The sequence below is a fragment of the Ambystoma mexicanum genome, chromosome 8, assembly GCF_040938575.1.
Source record: "Ambystoma mexicanum isolate Mex_15411 chromosome 8, UKY_AmexF1_1, whole genome shotgun sequence".
NCBI lineage: Eukaryota > Metazoa > Chordata > Amphibia > Caudata > Ambystomatidae > Ambystoma > Ambystoma mexicanum.
The window spans coordinates 1,381,921,543-1,381,946,765 of record NC_090929.1 but is presented as its reverse complement, the minus strand read 5'-3'; the positions used below and the strand labels follow the sequence as shown (position 1 = coordinate 1,381,946,765).

At 47.5% G+C, this 25,223-nt stretch overlaps 1 protein-coding gene across 1 annotated transcript in view; it reads left to right on the top strand.

The window, feature by feature from the left end:
* Positions 1–25,223, top strand: part of EDRF1 (erythroid differentiation regulatory factor 1) — a 1,702,580-nt gene that overhangs the window by 1,472,335 nt on the left and 205,022 nt on the right. Inside the window, exon 22 of the mRNA XM_069611509.1 lies at positions 3,080–3,195. Within this exon, the coding sequence (XP_069467610.1) occupies positions 3,080–3,195 (116 nt within the window). The remainder of the gene's footprint in view (positions 1–3,079; positions 3,196–25,223) is intronic.

Here is a 25,223-nt window from a genome sequence, read left to right as displayed (position 1 = left end):
TTTTCTGGTGTTGTGACCGATCTAACTCCTCCGAGTGGGCCACCACCTGCTCAGCAAGTACTGTGAGTTCGTTCTGTGAATTTGGGCTTCCTGGGCCTCATATCGGGGACCCTGCTTTTCCCCTTTCCTCCTGACGTGGTTTTGGTGTTTGGGTGGCACTGCTGTGTCGTGCTATCCAATGTATTGTATTGTGATCTCCAAAATGGCCACCAGGATGCTTCCTTTTATAGCAGTGACGTTTTTCCACTGGCAGAATTTCCGTCAGTAGAAATTCCGCAATCCTATGCAGTGGTAATGGTAATTTCGCCAATTTGCAGCCGAAAATCTGCCACATTGATGCATTTTTGAGGTAATTCTGCTGGGAGGAATTAATGTTATCGCCAATGCCTTGTGCACGCGCCCGCCATGTTGGAATACAGCAGTAATTCTGCTACATGACACAGCAGTAACAGTAAATCCGCAGCAGCAGAATTACTGCCGATTCCTGGGCTAACTCGTAATGTGGCCCTATATCCCTTATTTCTAAATGGAGCAACTGAGTGGGAGGGCAAGCACAAAAGGTCCAGGCAGTTAACCAGCAAAGGATGCCCTGACCCAACCTGAACTAACTTGGGGCACTATAAACCTTGATCAGGAAGCAGTGAACCATACACCATCTTTCAGGTTTAGATTACAAATAGCAAGCATGCATCATAGCCATGTGTAGAGGACCTGTGGCAAAGATGATGCTGGTGCTATATCTCGGGGGCTATGAGAAGGTCAAAGAAGTGACTCTGGGCTTTGACGTGGAAAATGTAAGCCAGGAAGTAGCTGGATGCCTATATCACTCAGACTGTTATTCTTTAGAGATCAGGCATGGCCCATATACCCTCACTATATGACCACTATATTATTTATCCCATCCTGACTCTGTATAGACCAAACCTTGGAATGGTATCTCTATTCTGTTTTAGGGAAACTTCTAGATCCTATAGGATTTTGTACTAGTTCTTTCTAGTTTAGTTGCGTAGAGGTAATAAGCATGGTGGGTGCTATAAATCAGAGACATTGAAAATATTACAGAACCTGAAGTACAGGAACAACACTGGCATATTGTATTTTACCTCTTCCGGACACTGTGCACGTAGACTCTTCTTTTGTGAGTGATACAGTATACCATATAGATATTAAATCCAGCCCTGTCCTGAATAAATAAAACCAAGGTTAACTACATCTCTTGAGTCATGTTTTTTTTGTCGATCTGCCACAGTACCTAGTTGGTTGCTTGTATGTTAAGTAGGCATAGATTTGCTGATCTTTGGCTTCTGGAAGGTTGCTATTGTTGGAAAGGCCTGTAGCTATTGGCGTGGCCATGGAGGATTTTGTGTACTCTTTCTTTTAGTGGGAGCCAGTGTAAATCCTTCAGTCCTGGCATAGTTTTTTGTCTGCAAGGTAATCCAGAATGAGATAAGAGCCTTATTTTGGACTCTTTGTAGTTTGAGGACACTGGTACAAATAGTGCTACCCGCAGTAGTGAAATATAAGTCCACGGACTAAACCAATTTTATGTGAGAGCTGAAGAAAGGGATGAGGCCAATCCCTTTGTGCTGACGAGAGTGGAAGAAGTAATTGTTGATAATAATATTCACTTTAGTATTGAAGGAGAGGTTGCTGTGAAAAATAACGCAACAGTTTGGTGGTCTGAATTGGATTTGGAAGTGGGCCAAGAGTGCTAGGCCAGACGCATGTTGATGTTGGATTATAAAGGACTGCTACGAAGATATTAATCATAGTTTCCAGAGAGTTCATACTTTTCTCTTTCTACCATTTCCACCTAGTACTATCCAAATCGTAAATAAATGAGTAAAGATGACTGTCTCTATGCTGCACTACTGTTCATTTTTACATGCGTTCTATTCAGACTACATCACTCTGTGCATCTAAAACCATTTGCAATTGATTACTATTGTGATGAAATTCCCTCCATTTCAATAAACTGACTAGTAGGATTTCTATGTACGACTTGTAAATAAGCGGTGTGATTTATAGTAATACAGTGGGTTATTGTGCCCCAAATCATTGATAAGAGGAAAAGTGGTAATCATTTGTCAGTGAGTTTACCCATAAATAGTTATTAGGCTAAACATAAAGTAATGGCTTTCGAGGAAAGGTTTGGCCTCTCAAAATTATCTCAATCTCGTCAGCTGCATCATTTCATACAATAGTGAGATGGTTCTGGGGACAACAAATGAGGATTAAGGTAAAAAAGCATAAATACATAGGAGTGGCCATCTAGTCTAGCAGGCTGCAAGATAGCTCAGTGATTTAAGTGCTTACGCCAGACATCTTGGTTTAACCAACAGGGAACTGGTTCAAATCCATTCTGCCTTTCATTCTTCTGAGGTCAATAAATGTAGTATAATTATATTGGCCCTCCAAAAAGCCTATTATGGTAGCACATACAAGCAGAAGAAATCCAATACAAAGTGTTATGTAAATAGGTGATATTATTTTATCTGGTTTATGGTTCTTAAATGTGAACTTTAAGGCACCTATGGACTGGGATCACTTCAGTTACTTAGGTAAGTAATGATTTTTTTGGCAGGTCCCAGAGCTATGCAGAAAGTTGTTTGGCAAGCTCTTTTCCACAGACTGCTTGTTTTGCAATGGGTGGCTGCCTAAACGTAATTGAAAAGTTACAAGAGAAGATAAATGGGATGCCTGCTTCATACCATTGGAAAAATGTATGAAGTGTTCATCCACTGTAGCAAGTTATTAATATGATTTCATTCTGGTTGCCACATTGCCGTCCATACAGTTGTGCTCGAGGTAGTTCAATGAGTTATGCAGAGTAAGCAAGAGCATTAGAGTATAACTGGCACCAGAAATGCAAAGTTATTTACTCTTATGAAGTCTGTTTTTACTTTTTGTGACTGTCTTGCTGCTTTTGACAATTCAGTATATTTAAACATAGCCATTTTAAGTTTTAAAATATTGTATACTGCTATTTGAACTTGCTTACAAACACTTTGAAAGGAAATGCACATTTGCAGTTGGCTGTTTAAAAAACATCTGATAAATTGAATGTTCCCCCTTTTAGGTCAAAATAGCAGTGCTGGGAAACTAAAGACACTCTCAATTGCTCTGGATATAATGGCAAACACTGAATCTGCATTCAGGCTTATTCGGAATGTGCTGACCGAGGAAAGTGTTCAGGTATGAAGAGTACATGACTATTTATTTTAGTAGGTGGTTGGAAAGGATGGGTGGAGAGGAATGGAACCTGTGTAATTGGGTAATGGTCAGATAAGGTGGGGGTATTTCTTTAGGAAGCAACATGCCCTGAAAAGTTTAGATCCATTTCTCCTGGCACTCCACTACAGAGGACTCTAAAGTTATAAACAGTTTTCAGTCTTAATCTGTTACAGTTCGAATGCTCTGCATGATCTAGCTATGGTAGTTATTTATTTTAATTTCTGTCCAGCGCCCTACCAGTGGGTCTCTTACAAGGTTTAAACATTGGTTTGGTGGGAGGTGAAACAGACGTTACAACATTTTGCAGGATAGGAAGAAAGGATAGACAGGTGAAGTGGTATGGCTGGAGTAGGAATGGGGAGCAAGGTATTTTTAGGCTTTTTGGAAATGGTGATGGAGGGTGCAGTGCATATGTAGACTGGTAAAGTGCTCAAGACTCGGGATGCCCACTGGGTTAATGGTTGTTTTTGTGTACATGTTAGTTTGCTGAGTAGAATACATAGGAAGATGCTGGCTAGCTTGTCAGGTGTTGGTATGGGTGATGGGTTTCAGTTTATTGTGTAGGTAGGAAGGGGCTTTGAGATAGATGGCTTTGTATATAATGCAGAGTCCTTTGTAAGCAGTTTTGAGGTTATGGGGAGCCAGTGTAGGAAGGAGCTTAGTTGATGTGTTTGGGTAAGTGCAGGGTGAGTCTTGCCACTGCATTCTGTATGGCTTGCAGGGTGGTAGGGATGAGGGGGCTGTTCGGGAGTCTAGTGAGGAGAGTGTTCGCATAGTCAAGCATGGACTGAACTAATGGTTGGACTGAGGTGCAGAAATTGTGAGGGGGAAAGCTTGTGTTTTATCTTGCATAGGAGGCATAGTTGTAGGTTGCATGTTTTGGTGACCACAGCTATGTGGTGTGTAAGGTAAGGTGAAAGTAAGTGGTAGCCTAGGAATTTGAGAGGTGCAGGTGTGGAGGGAGATGTGTGCGGGTTTTCAGTGGGGAGTTCTTTGATCCAGGGTGTGAGGTCTGGTTTTTGACTGGGGAAGGGCAGATGAGGATGTATTCTGTTTTGAAGGTATTGAGTTTTAGGAAGTGGGTGTTCACCCAGCTAATGATGGTGGAGAGACTGCTTTCAAGGGTGTGGTGTTGTGAGCGGGGTGATATTTGGAAGTAAATGTGTGTTGTCTGCGTGTTGGTGGAAACTGACTCTGTTTAAGAGTCTGTCCAAGGGATTCTACATATAGATTGAAGAGGGGGGGAGACCGGGAGGATCCTTGGGGAGCCCTGTACTTGACTGTGCTGGGATCAGATTAATAGGGTGGCATGAAGACAGTGTGCTCTGAGGGAGAAAGGAGGTGAGCCAGTCTAGTACCACACCTTAGAGTTTCATCCTGTGGGACAGGTTGTTGAGGAGAATGGTGGTGTTGAAGACTGCAGAGAGATCAAGGAGGGCAAGGTGTCCTTTGTCTGTGATATTGTGGAGGACATAGAGGATGCCAATCCACTCTGCACTCATAACAGGACAACTCTCCCCCCATGTTAAAAAAAAAACATTCCATTACTTACCCAGACTTCAGACCTGCAGCAAGTGAGCTAATTAAAAATCTCAAGTACTTAAATAAATTGTAGGGCCCCCAAGCAAATAGAGGCAATACCTGAACAATGAACCCTGCGGTTGCATCGAGAGGAAGGATAAGAGACCTATAAAAGGCCATTGGAACGGAGAAGCCTGGGGGGGAAGTTGTAGGAGAATGGAAAGCAAACGCGTAGATCCAGTGAGAGACAAAATGCTTCACCTTCGATCTCAACAGCTTCCGTCACCCACTGGAGTCACTGGACCCACTTGAATATCTGTATATATGCTCCTCACAGTTCTGACTTTCAGCAACAGCTATCTTCTGTTCCTGCCTGGACCTGTTGTCCGCTGAACAGTTCGGCAGGCTTGTCTCGTCCATGGCACAGGGCTTTGGAGTTCGACTAATTCTAGGCTTCACAGTTTATGCCAGTTCTAACCATGTACCAGTTAAGACAAGACTACGGAAATTACACCTTAAGTACATGCTGATGTACCCATCCAGGATCAGTGATATATAAAGAGTGCCAGTCTTCCTGGAAACACCTGCACCGGCTACAATGTGGATGGAACATAACAATCTAGACCAAGGGGAGGACCGAGTCACTTGAAAGACACCTGATAGGAGTAATTGTAACAGTGGTGTGGTTGGAGTTGCTGTTTTGTTTGCTATGACGAACCAGGATTAAGCACGCAGGTGGGAGAAGGTGTTATACGCCTGTCTGAGCAAAGACCCATGTTAGGCAGAAACCTGTGCAGTTCCCTCTGGGACCACTGCAAAAGATTTAAGACTACAGGCGTTTGGCAGTAAACCCACTTGGTAGCAGTCTGTACCACCCAGATTTACCTGGTAGCTGTGGCTGAGCAGTCAGACTTCCCTCAAGAAGAGTTAGGCAGTATATAGAGCATACATAATGGGTACAGAGGCACAGTAGTACAAGCAAACACTGATCAGAGCTAGGTGTAAAAGTATATAATTATTTATTTAAAAGACACACTCATAAATTACACTAGCACAGAAAAGGTAAGTAAGTCAAAACACAGTCACTATTACTTATATGTACATCCCTAGTTATTTGTTGGACAAGTCTAAGTTAACACCACTTATTTCCAAACAGAGGTGAGCGCTTAACGTTAGATGGCACTCCAACAAGTTAGTTAAAAAGGGAGGGAAAAGGCAGAAGTAATGAAAACAGCAAGGTAAAACACTTTTCAGAGATTCACAGTAAGTTTAGAAAGGCAGTCTATTGCGGAGCATGGAAGTTCGGTTGCCAGGCCCACTCTAGGGAAAGCGAGGCGAAAAGATGTCCAAGATCACACAATGTCACAAGTCTTTACAGGTGAGTAGGAAAGGTTTTACTAAGTTTAGAAAAGTTTAGTTAGGGTGTCCCAGGCTTACCCAGGTTCGAGAGCCGAGGGCTAAATCTACCCCGTACAATCGGTGGCAAGGGAAGCCGGGCGGAACACGGTACCTTTAAAATGGAAAGGATCCTCCAGCGGGGGCAGTTGTTCCTGGTAGTGGGTGCAAGTCGCGGCGTCGTCCAGAGGAAGAGAAGATCTCCACGTGGAGGAAAGCTGAAGGTCGTTGCACTACCAGGGAAGAAACCAGCCGTGGAGTTTTCCGGTTAAAAGGAGGTTACCCCTCTTTCGCGGTTGAGGTAGAAAGTGGTATCCCGGTTGCCGGGGTGCTGGGCACAGGCAAGGCGGCCACGAGATGCTTCAGGGAGGCGAAAAGAAGGCAGAAACTGGTTGTCCCCACCAGTCAAGGGAAAAAGACTCTCCCGGCTGGAGATCTCCTCTGTCGTTGGGAAAAGTGGTGAGACGGTTCCGCAGGGCTCCACCGGTGGTGTCGTCTTGGCAGGTCGGCTCGGCTTCTCCCTCTTCGGCTTCTTAGGTCCTGTGGCGACTTCTGAAGAACCAGTCCCAAAAACCTGCTTTTATGCAGCAAACCCCCATTCATACAGCCTAGCTGTCACTCAAACATGCTTAGTGGTGAGCGGGGCGGCTCACCACTTGGGCCAATCACACCAGAGTGCGACATGAGTTGGCAAGGCAACTCAGTCCAGGGTGCCTAAACCCCCTCCCACACCCCCTGTGGTACCCAGACAGAATGGCACCACTTTGGAGGGCTTCTGTGCAGAAGCCCGCCAAAAGTGGAACAAAGGCTCGACTCAGGTTCAGGGTTACTGAAGTGAACCTAGACGCCATTTTGGCGGCGAGTTCTGGCAAAAAATCCCAACCGGTGAATTTATATTAAATAAATAAACCGGCGGTATCTTTAACATTGCACCAAAAAGTGGTGCATTAAAATCAATGGGAAATCCCATTGGGAAATATTCCGGTGGAATATTTCTGTGGTATCCACTGCCACCAGCCAGAAACTCGGTGAGGGGGGACGGGACAGTACCCCCTCGACAACAGACCCAGGGGCAATCTAATTGCCCCTACCAGTACTTCCACAGTATGATGGTTTGTACTGGTTAAGTTCCTAAGTTAAGACTAGTAAAGTCAATGGTGACTTTACAGACCCAGGGAGACAGTAGTCAGTCCCAGGGTGTGGAGTCTATGTTTGGGGGTCGCTATGACACCTCTGTGTTACTGCACTGAGGGTGCTGTGTAACACACATTCAAAAACCAATTATAGCCTATGGGGAAAAAATACCCCATAGCCCATAAGCACATAGCAAGTCACAGAAACACTCAAGTCATGCCCAAGAGTGAGGCTAAAAAGAGTCTCACTCTTGGCAGGAGAAAAAAATAAACCCCAAAAATCCAGCAAAGCTGCTGGGGGACTCACTAGGTTAGGAAATTCAGCCTAAACAGAGAATTCTCCCTAACAACCCACCCCATGAACCGTTGGTGCCGGCCTGTTGCCAACACCGCACAACTCGCACATGATGATCTGGATAGGCCATGAAGGTGCGAGGGTGCTCGAGCGCTGCGACAGGACAGCGGCTCCTGAGCACAGTTATTTGTTTTTTGTTAAGGGTTACAAGCTGGCTGCAGTTGTTGTATGCAGTCTGATGTGTTCTAACTATTAGTTGAAGTGGTCTAAGGTCTTTGCGGAGAGCTGTGTGTCAGCTGTGAGGTATGGGTGCGGTGAGCCGTGTTGGGTTTGTTTGTTGGGAGGTTGCCTGGTCTTGAATAGAAAGAAGATGCTGCAGCAGGAAGCTTTTGGGGGTTGTTGGGAGTCAGGGGAGGACGGAAGATGCAAAGTCTGTAATAGTTAAAAATGGCAGCTGATTTAAACATACTGACCTGGAATGTGAGGGGGATGGGAACATACATGCGTAGGAACAGAATCAAATCCTACCTGAGGAGGAAGAGGGTCTCTTTAGCCCTGTTGCAGGAGTCACACTTCACTGCTGAAGGCAATAGTAGGGTGACGGATCCTTGGGGGTGGGGGGAAGGGGTTTGGGGCCTCTTATTCAAAATACGCTTGAGGGGTCTACACCTGGATCAGTGCTGAGGTCCCATTCCGGCTTTTGATGAAGGAGGTAGATGCAGAAGGGAGGTATCTGATATTGAGGGGGAGCGTAAAGCAACAAGAGGTTTGTATAGTGAACACCTACCTCCCCAACCATGGAACTGTAGCATACCTGACTGCAATCGGAGCGAAATTGGCCCCATACAGGGGCTGTTTTTTCATATGGGGGGAGACTTCAATTGCGTGTGCGATCCCACACTGGATAGGTCTAACCCGCTGCCACATGGGATGCTACCGACCTCGACTGCACTAAACAAGGAGATTGGTAACTTAGACCTGGTGGAGGTCTGGAGAGAAATGCACCCAGTAGACAGGGAATACTCCTACTACTCGTCGCCACATGACCTTTACACTAGGATTGATTATTTATTGATAGAGCGTGCCTACCCCAAGTGGTGGCAGCTTCTTACTTAGGCAGAACAATCTCGGACCACTCACCACTGATTATGGAATGGAGGTTAAGGGGTCATAGAATCCCCCCCCATACCGCTGTGGTGCATGCCAACAGAGGCTCTCACGGACAGCCTTTTTAGAGAAGAGCTCAGAAACAGTATAGTAGACTACAAAGACGCTAATGTGGGAAGTGTTAGGGGCTGGGATACCATTTGGGAAACGCTGAAAGTGGTGGTCAGGGGTGAGGTGATCACTAAAGCGGGTGGCATAAGACTACTGCTTAGGGATGACCTTGATAAAGATGAGAGTAAGATCAAACACCTAGAGGCCCACCCTCAAAAAACCAAGGAAGCAGGATTGGAATTAGCTAAGGCGAGAGAGAAGTGCCGAGGCGCATGGGCCAGATTATCTAAGTTTGACTACATAGCCAAAGCAACCAGGGCCCACGCAGAGGGAGACAAGATGGGCAGGCTGTTCTCATGGCTGTGTAAAAGAGAAAACCCAAAACACCTCATAGTGGCCATCAGGGATGACACTGGCACGCTACACACCACACAATTAGCCATTAACGAAGTGTTTAAAGACTTCTTTTCCCGACTGTACAGCCATGACCGGCTGGTGCCCCAAGGGGACATACAGGACACATTGGAGGAAATAGGGCTGCCCTCATTAGAGGCCGCACAGCGAGACATGTTGGGTGCGGAACAAACAGCTGAGGACATACAAGAGGCGATCTAATCGCTAGCCACATACAAGACACTGGGGAGCGATGGGTTACCCCCAGAGTTTTACAAAGCCTATGGTCCCGGTTTGGTCCCACTGTTGCATGAAACGCTCAAAGAGGCATATGAAACAGGGATACTACCCAAAAATATGCCCGAGACACTAGTGGTCCTGATCCCGAAACCTGGGAAGCCTTTGGAAGATTGCGGATCATATAGGCCGCTAGCCATGCTAAACTGTGACATCAAAATCCTCACGACTATATTAGAAAATGGCTGTCGAGAGTCCTAGGATCCATAGTCCACGAGGATCAAAATGGGTTTGTGCCAGGCAGAAGCACTGCGGGGAACCTACGCAGGCTCCAGCACATTATCGCACAGACTGCGAACGAACGAGAACAGTACGCAGTGATCTCGTTGGATGGTATAAAAGCATTTGACTCCATCTATTGGGAGTGGTTGATCGCAACTTTGAGTCAATTTGGATTGAGAGATAGTTTTATAAGGTGGATTAAACTGCTCTACGAAGCACCAGTGGCACGAGTTAAAACAGGGAGGACAGTCTCGGCACTATGGGACATTCGAAGGAGCACCCGACAGGGTTGCCCGCTATCCCCAATGCTTTACATCCTGGGCCTGGAGCCGGTAGCGATCTATATAAGGAAGCAGTTCTTTGATGCGGGCCTACGAGTGGCGGGAGTGTATCATGTTGTGTCCTTGTATGCAGATAATGTACTACTCTATTTAAGAGACCCGCACCTGAAAGTCCCCGTGATCATGGAAGTGCTACAGAATTTTTGCACAGGTTTCAGGAATTCACTTTAGCACTGAGAAGTCATGCATATTCCCATGGGCAGGACTAGCGAGAATGAGCGAGGAGGCCCTCCCGCAGGTGGGGCTCGAGTGGTGTGAGCATGTGTTCAGGTATTTGGGGGTTAACATTTGGCACACCCCAGAGCAGATGCATGGGGGCAACACAATGGTGGCTGTACAAGGGCTCCGGAATTCCACAAAATTCTGGGCTAGGCTGCCACTGTCGGTAATGGGCAGGGTGGCCATAACCAAAATGATAGTTCTCCCACGTTTCCTTTATTATTTCCAAAATGTACACTACTATATACCGGCTTCCTTTTTTAGGTTACTGGAAAAACTACTGAGAGAATTGCTGTGGGGCATACCAGGAACAGACTCTCTAACTACACTAATGCTACCCTATAGGTCGGGTGGGGTCCAACTACCAGACCTTGAAAGGTATTATATAGCTGCACAACTTAGCCATGTGGCCAAATGGCTAGTGGACGAGGCCACTCTGGAGACAAGCCTACTTAAAACTCTAGTAGCACCAGCGCGCCTGAAAGAGGTGCTGTGGATACCACTGCAGTGCCTCAAGGAGCAACCAAGGATTGTGCAAATAGGGAGGAAGGTCTGGGGCAGGGTCTTGAAACTTTTAGGACAAGATCACCCTTACTCCCCCGATAACTGTGGATCTATGTGTGAATAGGACAGATCTAGCTACGATTAGATTGTGGGAGAGACACAACATTTATAATTGGGGAGACCTGTATGTGGAAGGTTCCTGCCTAGATTTTGACACTATAAGGGAGAAAGGAGGATTGCCTGGAGGTCAGTTCCTTTGGTACCAAAGGATCAGAAAGCTGTCAAGGAACGTCTGGGTGGCTTGGCCATAGGAACCGGAGGCGGAACCGATGTTGACATTGCTTCATAACTTGGGGGATGGGTGCAAGCCGGTATCCAGGCTTTATGGCCAGCTTGCGGACAGGCCGAACCCTAGAAGTAATGTGTTGAAGCTGGGGTGGGAAGCTGACATAGGCACCACTATCATGGACATGGAAAAAGAGTTGGAGAGAATACTGGCATATCCCCGAGAAGTATCCAGAAATGCCAGGTTTCGATTGATCCAATTGAACATCCTTTACAAAACATATATGACGCCAAATAGGATTGCGAGATTCAGTAATGCCACAGACCCAAGGTGTAGACATGATGCACATGTTTTGGGAGTGCTTGAAGGTGCTGTGTTTTTGGCATAAGGTTGAACAAGCATGCAGGAGGGCTGGGTTGACAAGGTATGAATGGATGCTGAAGACATGCCTGCTAGGCTCCCACCCGAGAGTCAGCAAATTCAGGCACCTAGTCAAATTGATGGACATGGCATGTGTACTGGCTAAGAGGACCATTGCAATGGCGTAGAAGAAGCCTGGGGGGGCACAACATGCCAGATGGTATGGTGAACTAGAGCACTGGTCGGGTGCTGAAACCACTGTGTGGGGTGATGGTGTGACAAAGGCGGGCGGAGTGCAAAGCCCTGCATATGAGGCCTGGAAGGCACTGATATGGGACATGTTCCATCCATCGGATGATAAACCCCCGTGAGCATAAAATACCTGATAAAAGGTAACCATAATGTCTGAACTGCAAACTGACATATCTGAAGGTACAAATCTGGAACTACCTGGCCTGCCCGCCACTAGACCCCTACCGCACTCTGCTCACTGAGCTTCCCTGCAGTACCTGTAAACAGACCCCAATTGATTATCGTGAAACGAAGACCACTTTTTGTTGTTGTTGTTGTTGGATTATGTGTTGGTTGTTGTAAATATAAATGCCAATAAAAACATTTAAATAATGCCAGTTCCAATTACAGAAGAGCCCCAAGAAGTTTAGTTACATCGGTATTGCCAAATCCAATCCTGTTGGGTGGGACAGTGCACTCTCCTGAACTCATATGTAGGCTCTACACAGAGAGTATCGGCCAAAAAAGTAGGGGTTGTATCTGCCTCAGAGTCAGAGGCCACATCACACAAGCTACAGCATTGCCTAAAGGTTGGTGGTGGTCTTGGCTGCTCCCTCCCTGTACATCTACCAGGGAGCTCTCGAGTCTGGCTGGTTTACTCTGGTAGGCTGACTTTCCTGGGCTGCAGAGACCCCTCTGGTCCTTGTGATGGAGTTAGAGGGTGGGCTTTGGCATATATCTTTCCCATACCACCTTACCATTTTCCTCACTGATGTTATGTACATCTGCATGCTGAATGAGTTGCAGGCCCCTTGTAGCCCATCTTTCTACCTAAGGTGGCTTTGATTTCCATTTCTCATTAAAACACCCATGCTCTTATGTTTTTTTTTTATCTCAGCTTGTTTCCAAGAACGGAAAGGTGTCATCACTTTGACCCAAAGTGGAAGCTCTGCTGCTATGTCTCCATGTCAAAGAAAGGTCCGGTTGACAAACCAATATTTTTCAAGCCCTAAAGTAAAGCCATGTCCATGGGGATTGGCAGGTGTTATACATGTCCACAGGTTAGGAGAATAGCAAAGTTTTCAGGGCTTTTCTGAAGGCCCAGTATGATTCCTCCGCTCATAGTGCACATGGGAGGGCGTGCCAAAGCTTGGCCGCTAGCATAGGGAAGCTAGAGCCTCCTCCCTTGAATCGATTACATTTGGGAATTGCGAGGCAGTGTGCGTGCATTGACCTGGCTAGTCTAATTGAATTGGCTCTTACACTCTTTTGTGCCAGGTACACTGGTGCGGTATCAGATGGGCATTTGTGTGTGATAGAGAGCATTTTGAATATGATCCTTTTACGAATGGGGAGCCAGTGGGCTTGCCTTCTGGCTGCCAAAATGTGTTCTCTTTTGGAGATGTTGAGTGCAGAGCGCACAGCATTGTTTTAGATGATGTGTATTTTGTTGTTGATTTGTTGGAAAGAACCTGCAAAGAGGACATTACAATAGTCTAGTCTGACCCAAACTACAGCTCAAGCAATGGTAAGGCAGCTGGAAGGTGTAAGGAATTGTCTGGCAGCATTGACATACTTGATTGTGTAGGCAGATGATGAGACAATCGAGTTTACTTGTCGCATGAGGGAGAGAGTGGCGTCCAAATGGAATCAAAGTGTTTTCGCTGAGGTAGAAACTGAGGTAGAAACCGGGATCAGATTTCCATCGATAGTGAAGGAAGTCAAAAGCAGCCGACAGGTCAAGGAGAAGGAGAAGTGCCGGTTTTTCCTAGTCTCTAAAATGGTCAAGTTGGTTTTTCAGTTTAGGTGGGCTGATTCAGTGCCATGTCCTGGCCTAAAACCTGATTGTCGGTAACCTAGGATGTGGTTGGTCTTCAGGAAGTCATGTATTTGAATGTAGGCTGCCCTGTTCAATAGCTTTAGCAAGAATGGGACTGTGGTGATTAGGCGGTTTATTAGGAAGTGCAGGATCTAGTGCTGGTTTCTTCAGTAGTGGGAGGACCCAAGATTCTTTAAGGTTAGCAGGAACCATGCTAGAAGTGAAGGAGGCATTGACAAATCTTGTGATGAAGGGTACCAGGGTTTCGGCGCAGTCTTTGATGATAGTAGCTGGACAAATGTCACCCTTACATCTTGAGGGCTTTAGGCTTTTTAGAATGCGGGTGGTGTCTACCTCGATGATTTCTTTAAATTCAAAGGTTGCGGTGTGATGGTTATGCGAGAGGGAAAGGGGTGATGGGTACTGGAAGGTTTGATATTTGCCTGCTTGAGGGCAATTCTCTTCTTTAGCATGGTGATTTTTGAGCGCATGGCATCCTGAATGTTGGAGCACCACAACTCATCATTGATGATGGTGGAAGTAGGGGTTGAGAGGGTTTCCAGCTCTTTGAGAATTTAGAACGTTTCTTGGGACTTAGCATTCAGAATTCTGGAATTAAATGCCACAGATTTGGCTGCTATGATTGCATGCTTATATTCTCTTGCAATTTTGTTGAATAGGGCTTTAGATGCGATAGGTGGGTGCCTTTTTCCAAGTGGCTTCTATTAGGTGTTTTCTGGTGTGCAAGGCTTGGGGGTCCGGGATAAACCATGAGTTAATTTGGCTATAGGTCGCCAATACAGAAACAGGAAGACAGGAGTACATCCATTTTCCTAACGCAGAGCCCGCAGTAGGTCCCACAATTAGCAAGGCCTCAGAACTCAAGATGCTGAATTTTTCTAAAACACATGTATTCTAGAAACTCGTGCAGAACCCAGACAGTAGCTCACGGTCAGAGCCAAGGTCAGGAAACAAGGAAGGGAGTAATAGATTAACAAAACGTAGGCACAAGATAATGGTTCCCAGGGCGAGAAGCGGTAGACTCCCAAGTTAATTTTCATAAGAGCACAAACAACCATTGTTGTCCAGGTGCATGAGATCAGTAAGCCAAACTAGAAAGTAACTGGATAGTGTCCCAAGTGGCCACAAAGAATATAACATACGCGTTCAAATTAACTAAAAACTCAATAAATAGAAGTAAATCCACTCTCAAACATGGTACCCTAACACGTGATCCAGATATGGAAAAATCTGGCTATTCATTAGTCGCCAAACATGGATAAGGTACTTGCAGAACTCTCTCAGCATGTACACAGACAACAGATATGCACAAAAAGGATAGGGACGGCCTCATCTCCTCGGATGACTAGGAGTATTCTTTAATTGGAAGTATGGCAGACCAGGTAATTCTCGTCCCCACTTAGGTCTCGCTCATATCATGGAGCCTTGTCAAGGTGTCCAAGGTTGGTAAGCTAGATGCCAACCAATGAGAAGTCCCCTTGCCACATCGCCTATGATAGATAATGTTAACCAATTAGCTGTCCCTATAATGATGCATTAGAAATGGTATCAGTAGTGGGATGGGTCCAGGTGGAGCCATCATATACCAATCAAGTAACTAACCCCTGCGCATCCTATATCTAGTTTGAGCCAATAATCAATCCCACTTCCCAGTAGGTTTTGTAAATTGATAGTGTATTGTGACGTCATTGCTGACGTAATTTCGTCCGAAAACTTGCTTGAAACCATAAAAAATGTTGAGAGCTATGAGAACGAGATGCTTGTATGCTGTTCCGGTGTCACGCCCCTACGTTCCATGAACACATCTCAAAATACAGCTCCCACTATCTCCACCAAAATACATGCCAAAAAACACTCTTCCCTGCAGGCCTGCCGGCAAGGAATGGGACAAGGTCAACAAAGCCGGTTCTTGCCATCTCAGCGTTGGTTTCCATTCCGGCGGTGGCAGTTGCCATGGAGACGCGCCGCGGGCATTCTACAACGTCTCCGTTGCCGGCACCTGAGAGCTCCTCCTTCCGCACGTTCGATCACGTGACGGATGATGAGAGTCATGTGATCATTAGTCAGCGTTCAAAAGGGACGCGCTGACTGTCCTTCAGCGCTTCACAGCTGATCCTGTTGGGCGCATTACGGACTACGGACTCAGATTACTACCACTGACCTCGGATTGATTTTGGACTCTGATTTTGGCTTCTTCCTTCACGGTACCGTTATTTGGAACTATTTTCTACTGGATTCGACCACATTTCTGTCCCTGGATTGCTATTTGGATTGCCCTTTTGTTATGAACTATGTTCTTGGATTACGCACTTTTCAACTGATTGAATTACGTTTTCTGGCTTCTACGTAAGGTGGTGATTTCATTCATACTAAGTGCTTTACCAACCTGTCATCTGGTCGTCACCCTTGCCGGCTGCCTCCGACAAACATCTTTACACCATTATTAAGTCCCGACCAACTCCTAAGGGTAAGCCTTATTCTAGACTTATTACACATTCATATACTAGTCTGGGGTTCTGTGTTTTTGACCTAACTTCGTGTTTACCTTACAGTGGTCATAGGGGGCACCTTCCGGCATCCTCAGGCATTCCTGGTTGCGGCTGACGAAGATCACCACCTGTGGCCTCAAGGACTGCTCGGGCAGTAATTTCTTGTTTGCTCGAGTGGTACTTGGGGACGGAGGTTTCATCGGCTACACGAACATCAAGTCTTGACATCCGGCTTGGATTTGTTGTTTGAATAAAGCTGGGTTTTGACGTGCACCCGAGTCCTCCATCATTGAGCATTATTCTGACTAATTGTGTGAACCTTGGCGCACCATTAAAGTACTATCCGATATGAAGAACATTATCAAATCCAGAGACTTGGCTGAAGACAAAACTAAAACACTCTATTATGTCCAAGGAAGAGGATCTGTCTTTTAAGGAGAGACATCCATTTAACAGAGGCAAGGAGGCTGGAAAGGGAGAGCACGCCGAGGAGAGGTGAAGCACAGACAGAGAGAAGAATGTAAGCAAGGAAAGCCCCCGGATGAGCTGATTCCTGGACGAGGCAGAGTCGAGGAGAGCTGCGTAGCCCGCGACTTTCAGCAGAGTCCTAATCATTGGAGCAGAACACTGGAGGCCCAGCATTTTTCCAAACGGAGAGAAAACAGGGAGAAGAGAATCCTTATCCTGGTGGTGGCGTGACGACTTCATGGTGGACTGTGCACCAGTCAAACAGTGCCAAAACCACCCAGCGGGGGAGTCAACGAGAGGCCCTGCATCCCACATCCTGACCCCGTCGCAACGCTGAGAGAGGACCGAGTGCAGGACACAGACAACAAGGTGAAGTACGAGATCTGGAGCAGAGGAAAAGAACCTGAGCAAGTACCGAGCCCGACAACGTTCCCCTGCAGATACAGAAGTTACAGGGAGAACTGGAGTAGTGAGAGGCCGCAGAGGAATCATTATGGAGCAGTGAAAATGATGAGATACTAAATATAAAGCCATTAGAGTGGAACTGCGTTAATGTTATTTAAGATAATAATGAATAAGCCTGAAAGAGAAGGTATTAAGATCTGGACACAAACACTCTGGGGAAAGGGGAAAGCACCTTATGGGTTAAGAAAAAAAGTGGAGGAAACCAGAGAGAGATGTTTAAGCGCTTTGGCGTAAAGCACTATATAAACTTAATAAATACAAAAAATACAAAAATGAATGGTAAGTGAAATTAAGTGAACCATATAACAGGAGAACTAATCAACTGAAGAACCCCAGGAGATGGGGCAGGTCAAGTCATTACATAGGATAACCAACCTAAGAAGGCCGAGGCTACAACAGTCAGAAAAGGCATATAAGAGTGGTTCAAAGTATAAGTAAGAGAGAAACAAAGGACTGTGGAACAACTGTCCCAAAAGGGGAGACAACACCCAAGTACATTGTAAAAGAGTTGCATGATCTTGTCCAGAAGGTGCATGAGACGATTTGAAGATATCTTGCTGAAGAGAACTATGGACAAGAAGAGACATTGCCATAAAAGGCAATTAGGAGAGGGGAGACATTCTCTTAGTATAATTTAAGTTAGTTAAGATAGTGGTAGGGTCAGTTAAAATTATTTTTGGAATGAGGACACATTCATTTAGGACTCCCGGACAACTGACGAGCACCTTGCGTTATATATATAGGCCGGGATACCCCCCTAGCAGTAGGGAAAGATGGGCCTTATCCGTTTTTGATGAACACCAGTGATAATGTCCTTCAAGTGTCCTCCTCCTTCTTCTGACCCGCCACATTGGCTAGATCACCTGTCCCTTCGTTGAGGAGTTCATGTAGGTAGCATGATGGGTCACTCTCTTTTGTGTCATTGTAGTTGGGCTGTTGATTGTATAAGTAGCCTGTTTCCCAATCGCTCGTTATGAAAGGAGTGTTGGTGGCAGGATTCCAGTTTTGCACGATTTTTATGGTTGTCTTTTGGTTGGAATGTTCGACTTTACAGGGTTTTGTGTGTTGGGCTAGGAGGTTTGTTCTGGATAATAATAGTTATTTTATAACGCACCTAATACCGGGGACCAGTTTCTAAGTGCGAGCCTGGGATTCAAACCTGTGTTGCTATGCGTTGTCTTGCTTCGAAGACAAACGTGTTGCCCCTGAGCTATCCTCCTGGCTACTTCGAGTGTAGTAGAGCTTCCTCTGATGTCACCTGGGTCCTTATTGTGGATTGTTTGATTCCTAATCGGGCTGGTTTGTATGTGGAGAAGTAGCAAAAGATGTATGATGTTTTTGGTTTTATTTTAGCCAGAATCTTTTGTTCCTTTCATGGGGGATGGTGGTGGTTTAGAGGGGTTGTGAACTCTAATTGGTTATTATCCTCGTTCAGTGGCGGTGCAGTGACTTATCCCTTTTGCAGTGCTGTTATTATGGGTGTCCTGTGACTGTTGTAGGTCAGTGAGCTATTAGTGCCGGGGTTATCTGCACATCCACTTTCGAAGGGATTGTGTCCTCCGACGTATTCCTTATCTTAGATATCTCTTTCCAGCTTTGCTGGCCTCGGAAATTTTTTCTCTCTAGAGGGCGCTGCGCGTCGACGTCCGCCGAGTCGATGTCCCTCGACAGCCGCCGTATCGACGTCGACGTCATCCTGCCTATAAAGGCCGCGCGCAGCGTCTGTTGCTAAGTTCCATTTTTCCGCGCTTACTCAGTGCCTCGGAATATCGTTGCTCAGTTTCGTAGAGAATTATTCCAATTTCCTCGAGATATTCGATCCATACTCAATGGCTTCCTCGTCTGAACCGACGACCCCTCGGTCCGGCTTTAAAAAATGCCGAGACTGTGGAAAAAAGATGTCGCTGACTGACCCTCACAGGGTCTGTCTGTGGTGTTTGGGAGCTGAACACCATTGTTCGGAGTGAGAGGACTGTATGTCCATGACAGCTAAGGCCCTGAAGGAGCATAGGGGGAAGCTGGAAAAAGGTAAGACTTCTAAAGCTTCTTCTTCCTCGACGAAGTCGAGACATTCGTCTCCTCGTCACCATTCGTGCTCCAGGTCTCGAAGCGGGTCCCATCACTCCTTGAGATCGAAGCACTCGAAAAGGAGACGCCGTAGATCCCCTTCTTCGTCCTCCTCTTCCTCTGATTTACCTAAGAGAATCCCTTGCCCCACGAAACATAGTTCCTGGGCTGAATGGGAGGAATTCCGAAAAAATATGATGAGCGTCTTCGAGAAAGCGGCCTCGACCCCCTCGAAGACTGCCGAGAGCGATGCTCTGGTCAAAAGACCCGAAGGTCTAAAACGCAGCGAGTCGCCGTACCCGGCGAAGGAAGCTTCTCGAGCGCGTCACGAACCTTCGAGTAAAGCAAAGACCTCGAATCCTTCTTCGAAGGTGCCGTCGACGCCAAGGTCGGTGTCTTCGACGCCATTGTCGAAGGGACCTTCGACACACGGGTCTGTCGACTCGACGCCATCCTCGACACTGGCGTCGACGCCAAGGAAAGTCACGGTTGCGGCGCACCCAGTGGCTATTCTCAGGTCTTCGATGACGATGTCGTCGAGATTGTCGACATCCTCGAGCAGAATTCCAATTCTATCGAGGACCTCGAGGCCTCCACCTTTGTTTTCGACGCCACGTTCGAAGCCTTCGACGTCGGCGTCAACGACATCGACGTTTTCGAGGCCGATTACAACAAGTTTGGCACCCTCTGCCTTGGAGATGGGTTTCACACCCGTTGTGAGTTCAGACCAATTGAGAACAATGTCCTCAATTATGGAAGAGGGAGAACTATCTGACCAAGAAGAGACATTTGAGTTGTAGGGATCTGCAACCCCAGTTCAAGAGGAGTTATCCTCAGAGGAACGCAGATTAAAGGAACTTCATGACTCCTTACATGAGGCAAGTGGTTTAGACACTTCCCCAGAGGTGGAGTTTGCTAGGCCAGACCCGGGGGAGCATGCTGAAACCCCTTATAGAGCCTTAATGGCCAGGATGACAGAATTTATCGGGTGGTCAACACCTTCACAGGCTTTCCAACAGGATGACCTCACGGATATTCTTGATAAAGGTCCACAGGAGGATCCTGTAGTACCTTTTCATAAAGCTCTTCAAAGAAAAATCATGACGAACTGGGAAACCCCAGATGTCGTCCCGGCAGTAAATAAAAAACTGTCTACTAAATACAGGGTATCTTCTGCAGACCCAGAGTTTTTGTCCAAACACCCATCCCCAGAAAGTCTGGTGGTACAGGCAGCATCTTCTACTGACATCAAGACTGCTTACCCTACCGTCCCACAGGACAGGGACGATAAAAAATACGATGCTATGGCTAAGAAAGTCTTTTCGGCATGCAGCATGGCGTTAAAATCTATTAATGCTACTTGCACCCTTGCTAGATTTAGCCATACGCTTTGGGAGTGTGCTTCTACAGCGGCTGACTGCATCTCGGAGGGAGAAGAAAGGGAGGCGTTCCTAAATATCATAAAGGACGGTAAAGACGCTATGTGCGAATCCCTCCAGACGGGCATTGATTCGGCTGACAGTATCAGCAGAGCAATGGCGGCAAGTACAACAACCAGAAGATTTGCTTGGTTGAGAAAGTCTGGTTTTGCCCCAGATGTGCAAGCCAGGCTCTTAAATATGCCATTTGATGGCTCTTCTTTGTTTGGGAAAAAGGCGGATGACAGTTTAGAAAAACTGCAAACATCAAAGGCAGCAGCAAAATCCCTAGGCGCTGCAATCCGTCAGACACCTTTTCGTCCCACAGGAACCTCTGCGAGAGGCAGGTCCTTTCGCTTCTACTCCGCATTCGGAAGAGGTAGAGGACGACCGGCTCAAAGGGGACAAAGAAGAACTACCCGAGGTGGACGGGGTAGATATTCAAAAGCCGCAGCAACAGCAGGTGCCTCTTTACCATCGGCATCTGCATCAGCCGCCCCAAAACCACTCTGAGGACTTCCCTCATAAGACACCTGTAGGAGGCAGGTTAACTCAACATCTGGCGGAATGGCAGGCTATCACGTCAGATGCTTGGGCATTGGAGACAGTTGCACAAGGTTACTGCCTGCCTCTCCTACGCATACCTCAGAGTCATCCACCGGGGATCAGCTCTCAAAAAGCTCCAGATCCGCTCCTCTTGCAGGAAATTTTAGACCTGCTAGAGAAAGGTGCCATAGAACCGGTACCTGTAGCGGAGAGGAACAAGGGCTGGTACTCCCCTTACTTTCTCATTCCAAAGAAAGACAGAGGACTGAGACCCATCTTGGACTTGCGAGAATTGAACAAATTCCTCAGGAAAGACAAATTCAAGATGGTAACTCTTTCTCAGATCCTTCAGGCCCTTCAGTTCCAGGACTGGTTGGTATCTCCGGACCTTCAGGACGCTTATTTCCATGTGCCAATCCATCTCAAACACAGGATATACCTGAGGTTCGCAATTGGCAACTCTCATTATCAATTTCGAGTGCTGCCATTTGGGCTGACCTCCGCCCCGAGGGTCTTCACCAAGTTAATGTCGGTAGTGGCTGCAAGTCTAAGGAGGGAAGGGATTCACATCTACCCCTACTTGGACGATTGGTTGATCAGAGCTGTATCTTCGGAACAAGCTCAGATCCAGCTAGATCATGTTTTCCACTCCCTTCACAGACTGGGCTTCTCCCTCAATTTAAAGAAGTCACAAATGATACCATCGCAGAGACTCCAGTTCATCGGAGCGATCCTGGACACTTCCCTAGGAAAAGCCTCGCCACCAGAGGTGAGGGCTCAAGATATTCTACAGATGGTCACCAAGTTTCAAAATGCCCAACGTCTCCCAGCCTTCGACTTTTTGAGGTTGCTAGGCCTGATTGCATCCTGCATTTTCCTAGTGCCAGAGGCTCGCCTGAGAATGAGATCCCTCCAGTGGGCACTGAGAACTCAGTGGTCACAATTCTCAGGGAGAATGACAGATCTTCTTCAGGTTCCCGACAGGGTGGCTCGAGACCTTCAATGGTGGGCCTGTTAGGAGAACATTCTGAAAGGAGAGCAGTTTTGGCAACCCTGGCCGGAGAGAACAGTAGTCACGGATGCCTCACTCACGGGGTGGGGAGCCCACGCCAACGACCTGACCATCAGCGGTCGTTGGTCTCCATCGGAGTCCAGACTACATATCAACCTGTTAGAGCTGAGGGCCATCAGACTTGCGCTGAAGGCTTTTCTGCCATCTGTACAAGGAAAGAATGTCCTGATAATGACGGACAACACAGTGGCCATGCATTACCTCAACAAAGAAGAGGCGTAGGATCACTACCTCTGTGCAGAGAGGCGATGCAGCTCTGGTTTTGGGCAATCCAAGAAGGAATCTCTCTATCGGCAGTTCACCTAGCCGGAGAGAATAACTTGACAGCGGACGCTCTGAGCAGGCAGAGCACAGTCTCCCACGAGTGGGAACTAGCTCAGGAAGTCCTTCAAGAGATCTTCGCCCTTTGGGGAACCCCTCAGGTGGATCTGTTCGCCACCAGTGTCAACAGGAAGTGCGATCTGTTCTGTTCAAGGGAATTTCCCCCGAGAGGAGCCCTGGGAGACGCGTTCATAGTGGACTGGGAGTTTCCGCTCCTGTACGCGTTTCCACCGGTCCCTGTCATTCCTCAAATGATCAGGAGGTTGAGAAGATTCCGGAAAACCATGGTCCTAATTGCCCCGGATTGGGCCAATTCGCCCTCCAATTCGACTTCCACTCAGAGAGAATCTGCTCTCACAGAAGGGAGGTCAGGTTCTCCATCCAGACATCAAAACCCTCAACCTTCACGCTTGGGGGGGGGGGCGTGGCCAGCTACGAGACGATGCGGACTTGAATCTGCACCGCTCTGCGGGCCGCCACATAATCCTGAAACATCCTGCCTGATTTCGACAAGATGGACCAAAAATAAGCAAACGTACGGAATGCGGAGGATCTGCTCTATATCCTGGTAAATTTTGGGGACAAAACGCATACACGAAGAAGAGAAACATCGACTCTGGTTCGAGGCCACGTTTTGAAACGCTGCTATAAACAAAATGGCCGCCGCGTATCTCCTAGGCCCTGGCCGGGTCACACAGTGAGCTGCAACCACCCCCCGCGGGGTATGAGAGGACGGCGCTGAAACCGGTGACTCGTGCCTGAATGCAATTTGACTTTCCGCCCCTCCGCATGCATCGTCAAGCGTGGGGCGGCGTGTATTGACAGCCGGAGACCGCGAGCCAGCACAGCTCGCTGTGCGGACGAGGGAGACTCACCACAGCATACCGCTGGAAGACGAAGAACCTGGGAGAATACAGTATGTACCTGGGGCGGAAGCGGTGAGGCAACGGAGCGGACTGCGGCTCCAGCCATAATACGCTTCCTCTGTAACGTGGAGTGGGTGCCCAATAACTATAAATTACCGTCTCATCAACGAAACTGAGCAGGCGCGGGCCATACCCCAGTCCGAACATTGTTTACACCAACAGCCCGCCAACAGAATCAAAGAGGGGGAGAAGAGATCAGCATAAGACTGCCCCGGTTAGCCAGGCAAAAATACCCTGGGCAGCCCGGGAAAAACACCGGCACCGAGCGATCGTCCTGTGAAGCTGTCAAACCGCCTGGGAGCATCTGTACCGTGGCGCATTTGTGCGACCTAACCAAGTGTGTGTGGCCACAACGCACCTCACTAAACTACTGCAGTGGCCCTGGGACACATCAGAGAAAATGGGGAAAGATAAAGCTAAGAAACTCCCGACACAGAGCAGAATGGAACAATATACAATCCCTTCGACACAGGTCCCCGACTACCATCCGGTCACCGTGGAAGAAGGACAACCGGATAACGCAATCTCCCTGAGGGACATCATGGCCGCCATTGCAGACTCCCGCACGTCAATGGAGCAAAAAATGGATGGGATAAGCCTGGACGTGTCCCTCCTCAGATACGATCTCCAAAAGCTGACGGCGCGAACTGGCGGAGTCGAACAGCGCATCTCGACTACAGAAGATGGAGTACGAGACATGCAACACCAGCTCAGAAGCGTCACTTCGAAACTCAAACTGGAAAGCCGATTTGAAGACGGTGAGGGCCGCTCAAGGCGCAATAACGTGCGCATAATTGGTATACCTGAGAAAGCTGAAGGCCCCTGCATGGAGCTCTTCCTTGAACAATGGCTAACAGACCTATATGACCTGAGCTCCTTCTCCAAGTTTTTCTCTATAGAACGAGCACACAGAGTACCCACGGGTAGACGTACACCTGGGGCGCCACCACGCACAGTAATTGCGAGATTCTTAAATTACAGGGACCGAGACGCCCTGCTGCAACTGGCACGGACCAAAGGCCCGATCACCTTTAACGGCTCCAGGATCGCCTTCTTTCCGGACTACACGAGAGAGGTGCAGAAAGCGAGGCAGTCTTTCCACCAATTTAAAAAGCACCTGCAAACATTGGGGGTCAAATATGGCCTACTTTTCCCAGCACAGCTTAAGATTTACCACAAAGGCACATCAATCCATTTCAGTGATCCGAAGGAAGCATGGCACTGGGCGGAAAAACATATAGAGGGGGACTGGTCAACTCCCCGAGCCAGCAGGGGAGGAAACAACAGACCGCCCCCCGACCAACAACAGGTACCCTGACCGCCCCCGGAACAAGACCTACCAGAGGACAGCGATGGATGACCCCTGTCACCACTCCTGGCGACACCCAGCGGTATACTAGTGAGTACACAATGCACTACCCTAACACAATCCACAAACCGTACCTGCTGACACGAATCAATACACATCCCTAAAAATTGCGGCCGCGGGGTAGACTCGCAGCCACACGTTAGAGGGGCCCCCCACCCTCTAAGAGACACATCAGAGAATAGCCCCAGCGGTGCTAACCCCTGATCGCACACCGCCAGGGACTAGCATACATACACAAGTTGAGTTTATTGCATGTAAGGTGTCCAGTTGACACCCGTGGTCTTCTAGGTTCGGGCGACCGATGCTTCTAGTTGGGAGGAGTATGGGGTGGGGGGTAACGGGTTTGTTAAGTTTCATTACACACAGGACACGTCAGACACGAAACATATCAGGACCAATCAGTACAAGCACAACATATGGGCACAAGCTCGCGAGACGCGACGCATCGTCATCGGCAGCACACGTATCCACTCCCATAAGCAGACATGGCATCACATAACAACACTGCTCATGCCCTCAGAACACTCCGGCTCATGACGTGGAATGTCAATGGCCTCGGCAACGCTATCAAACGGCGCCTGGTTAGGCAATTC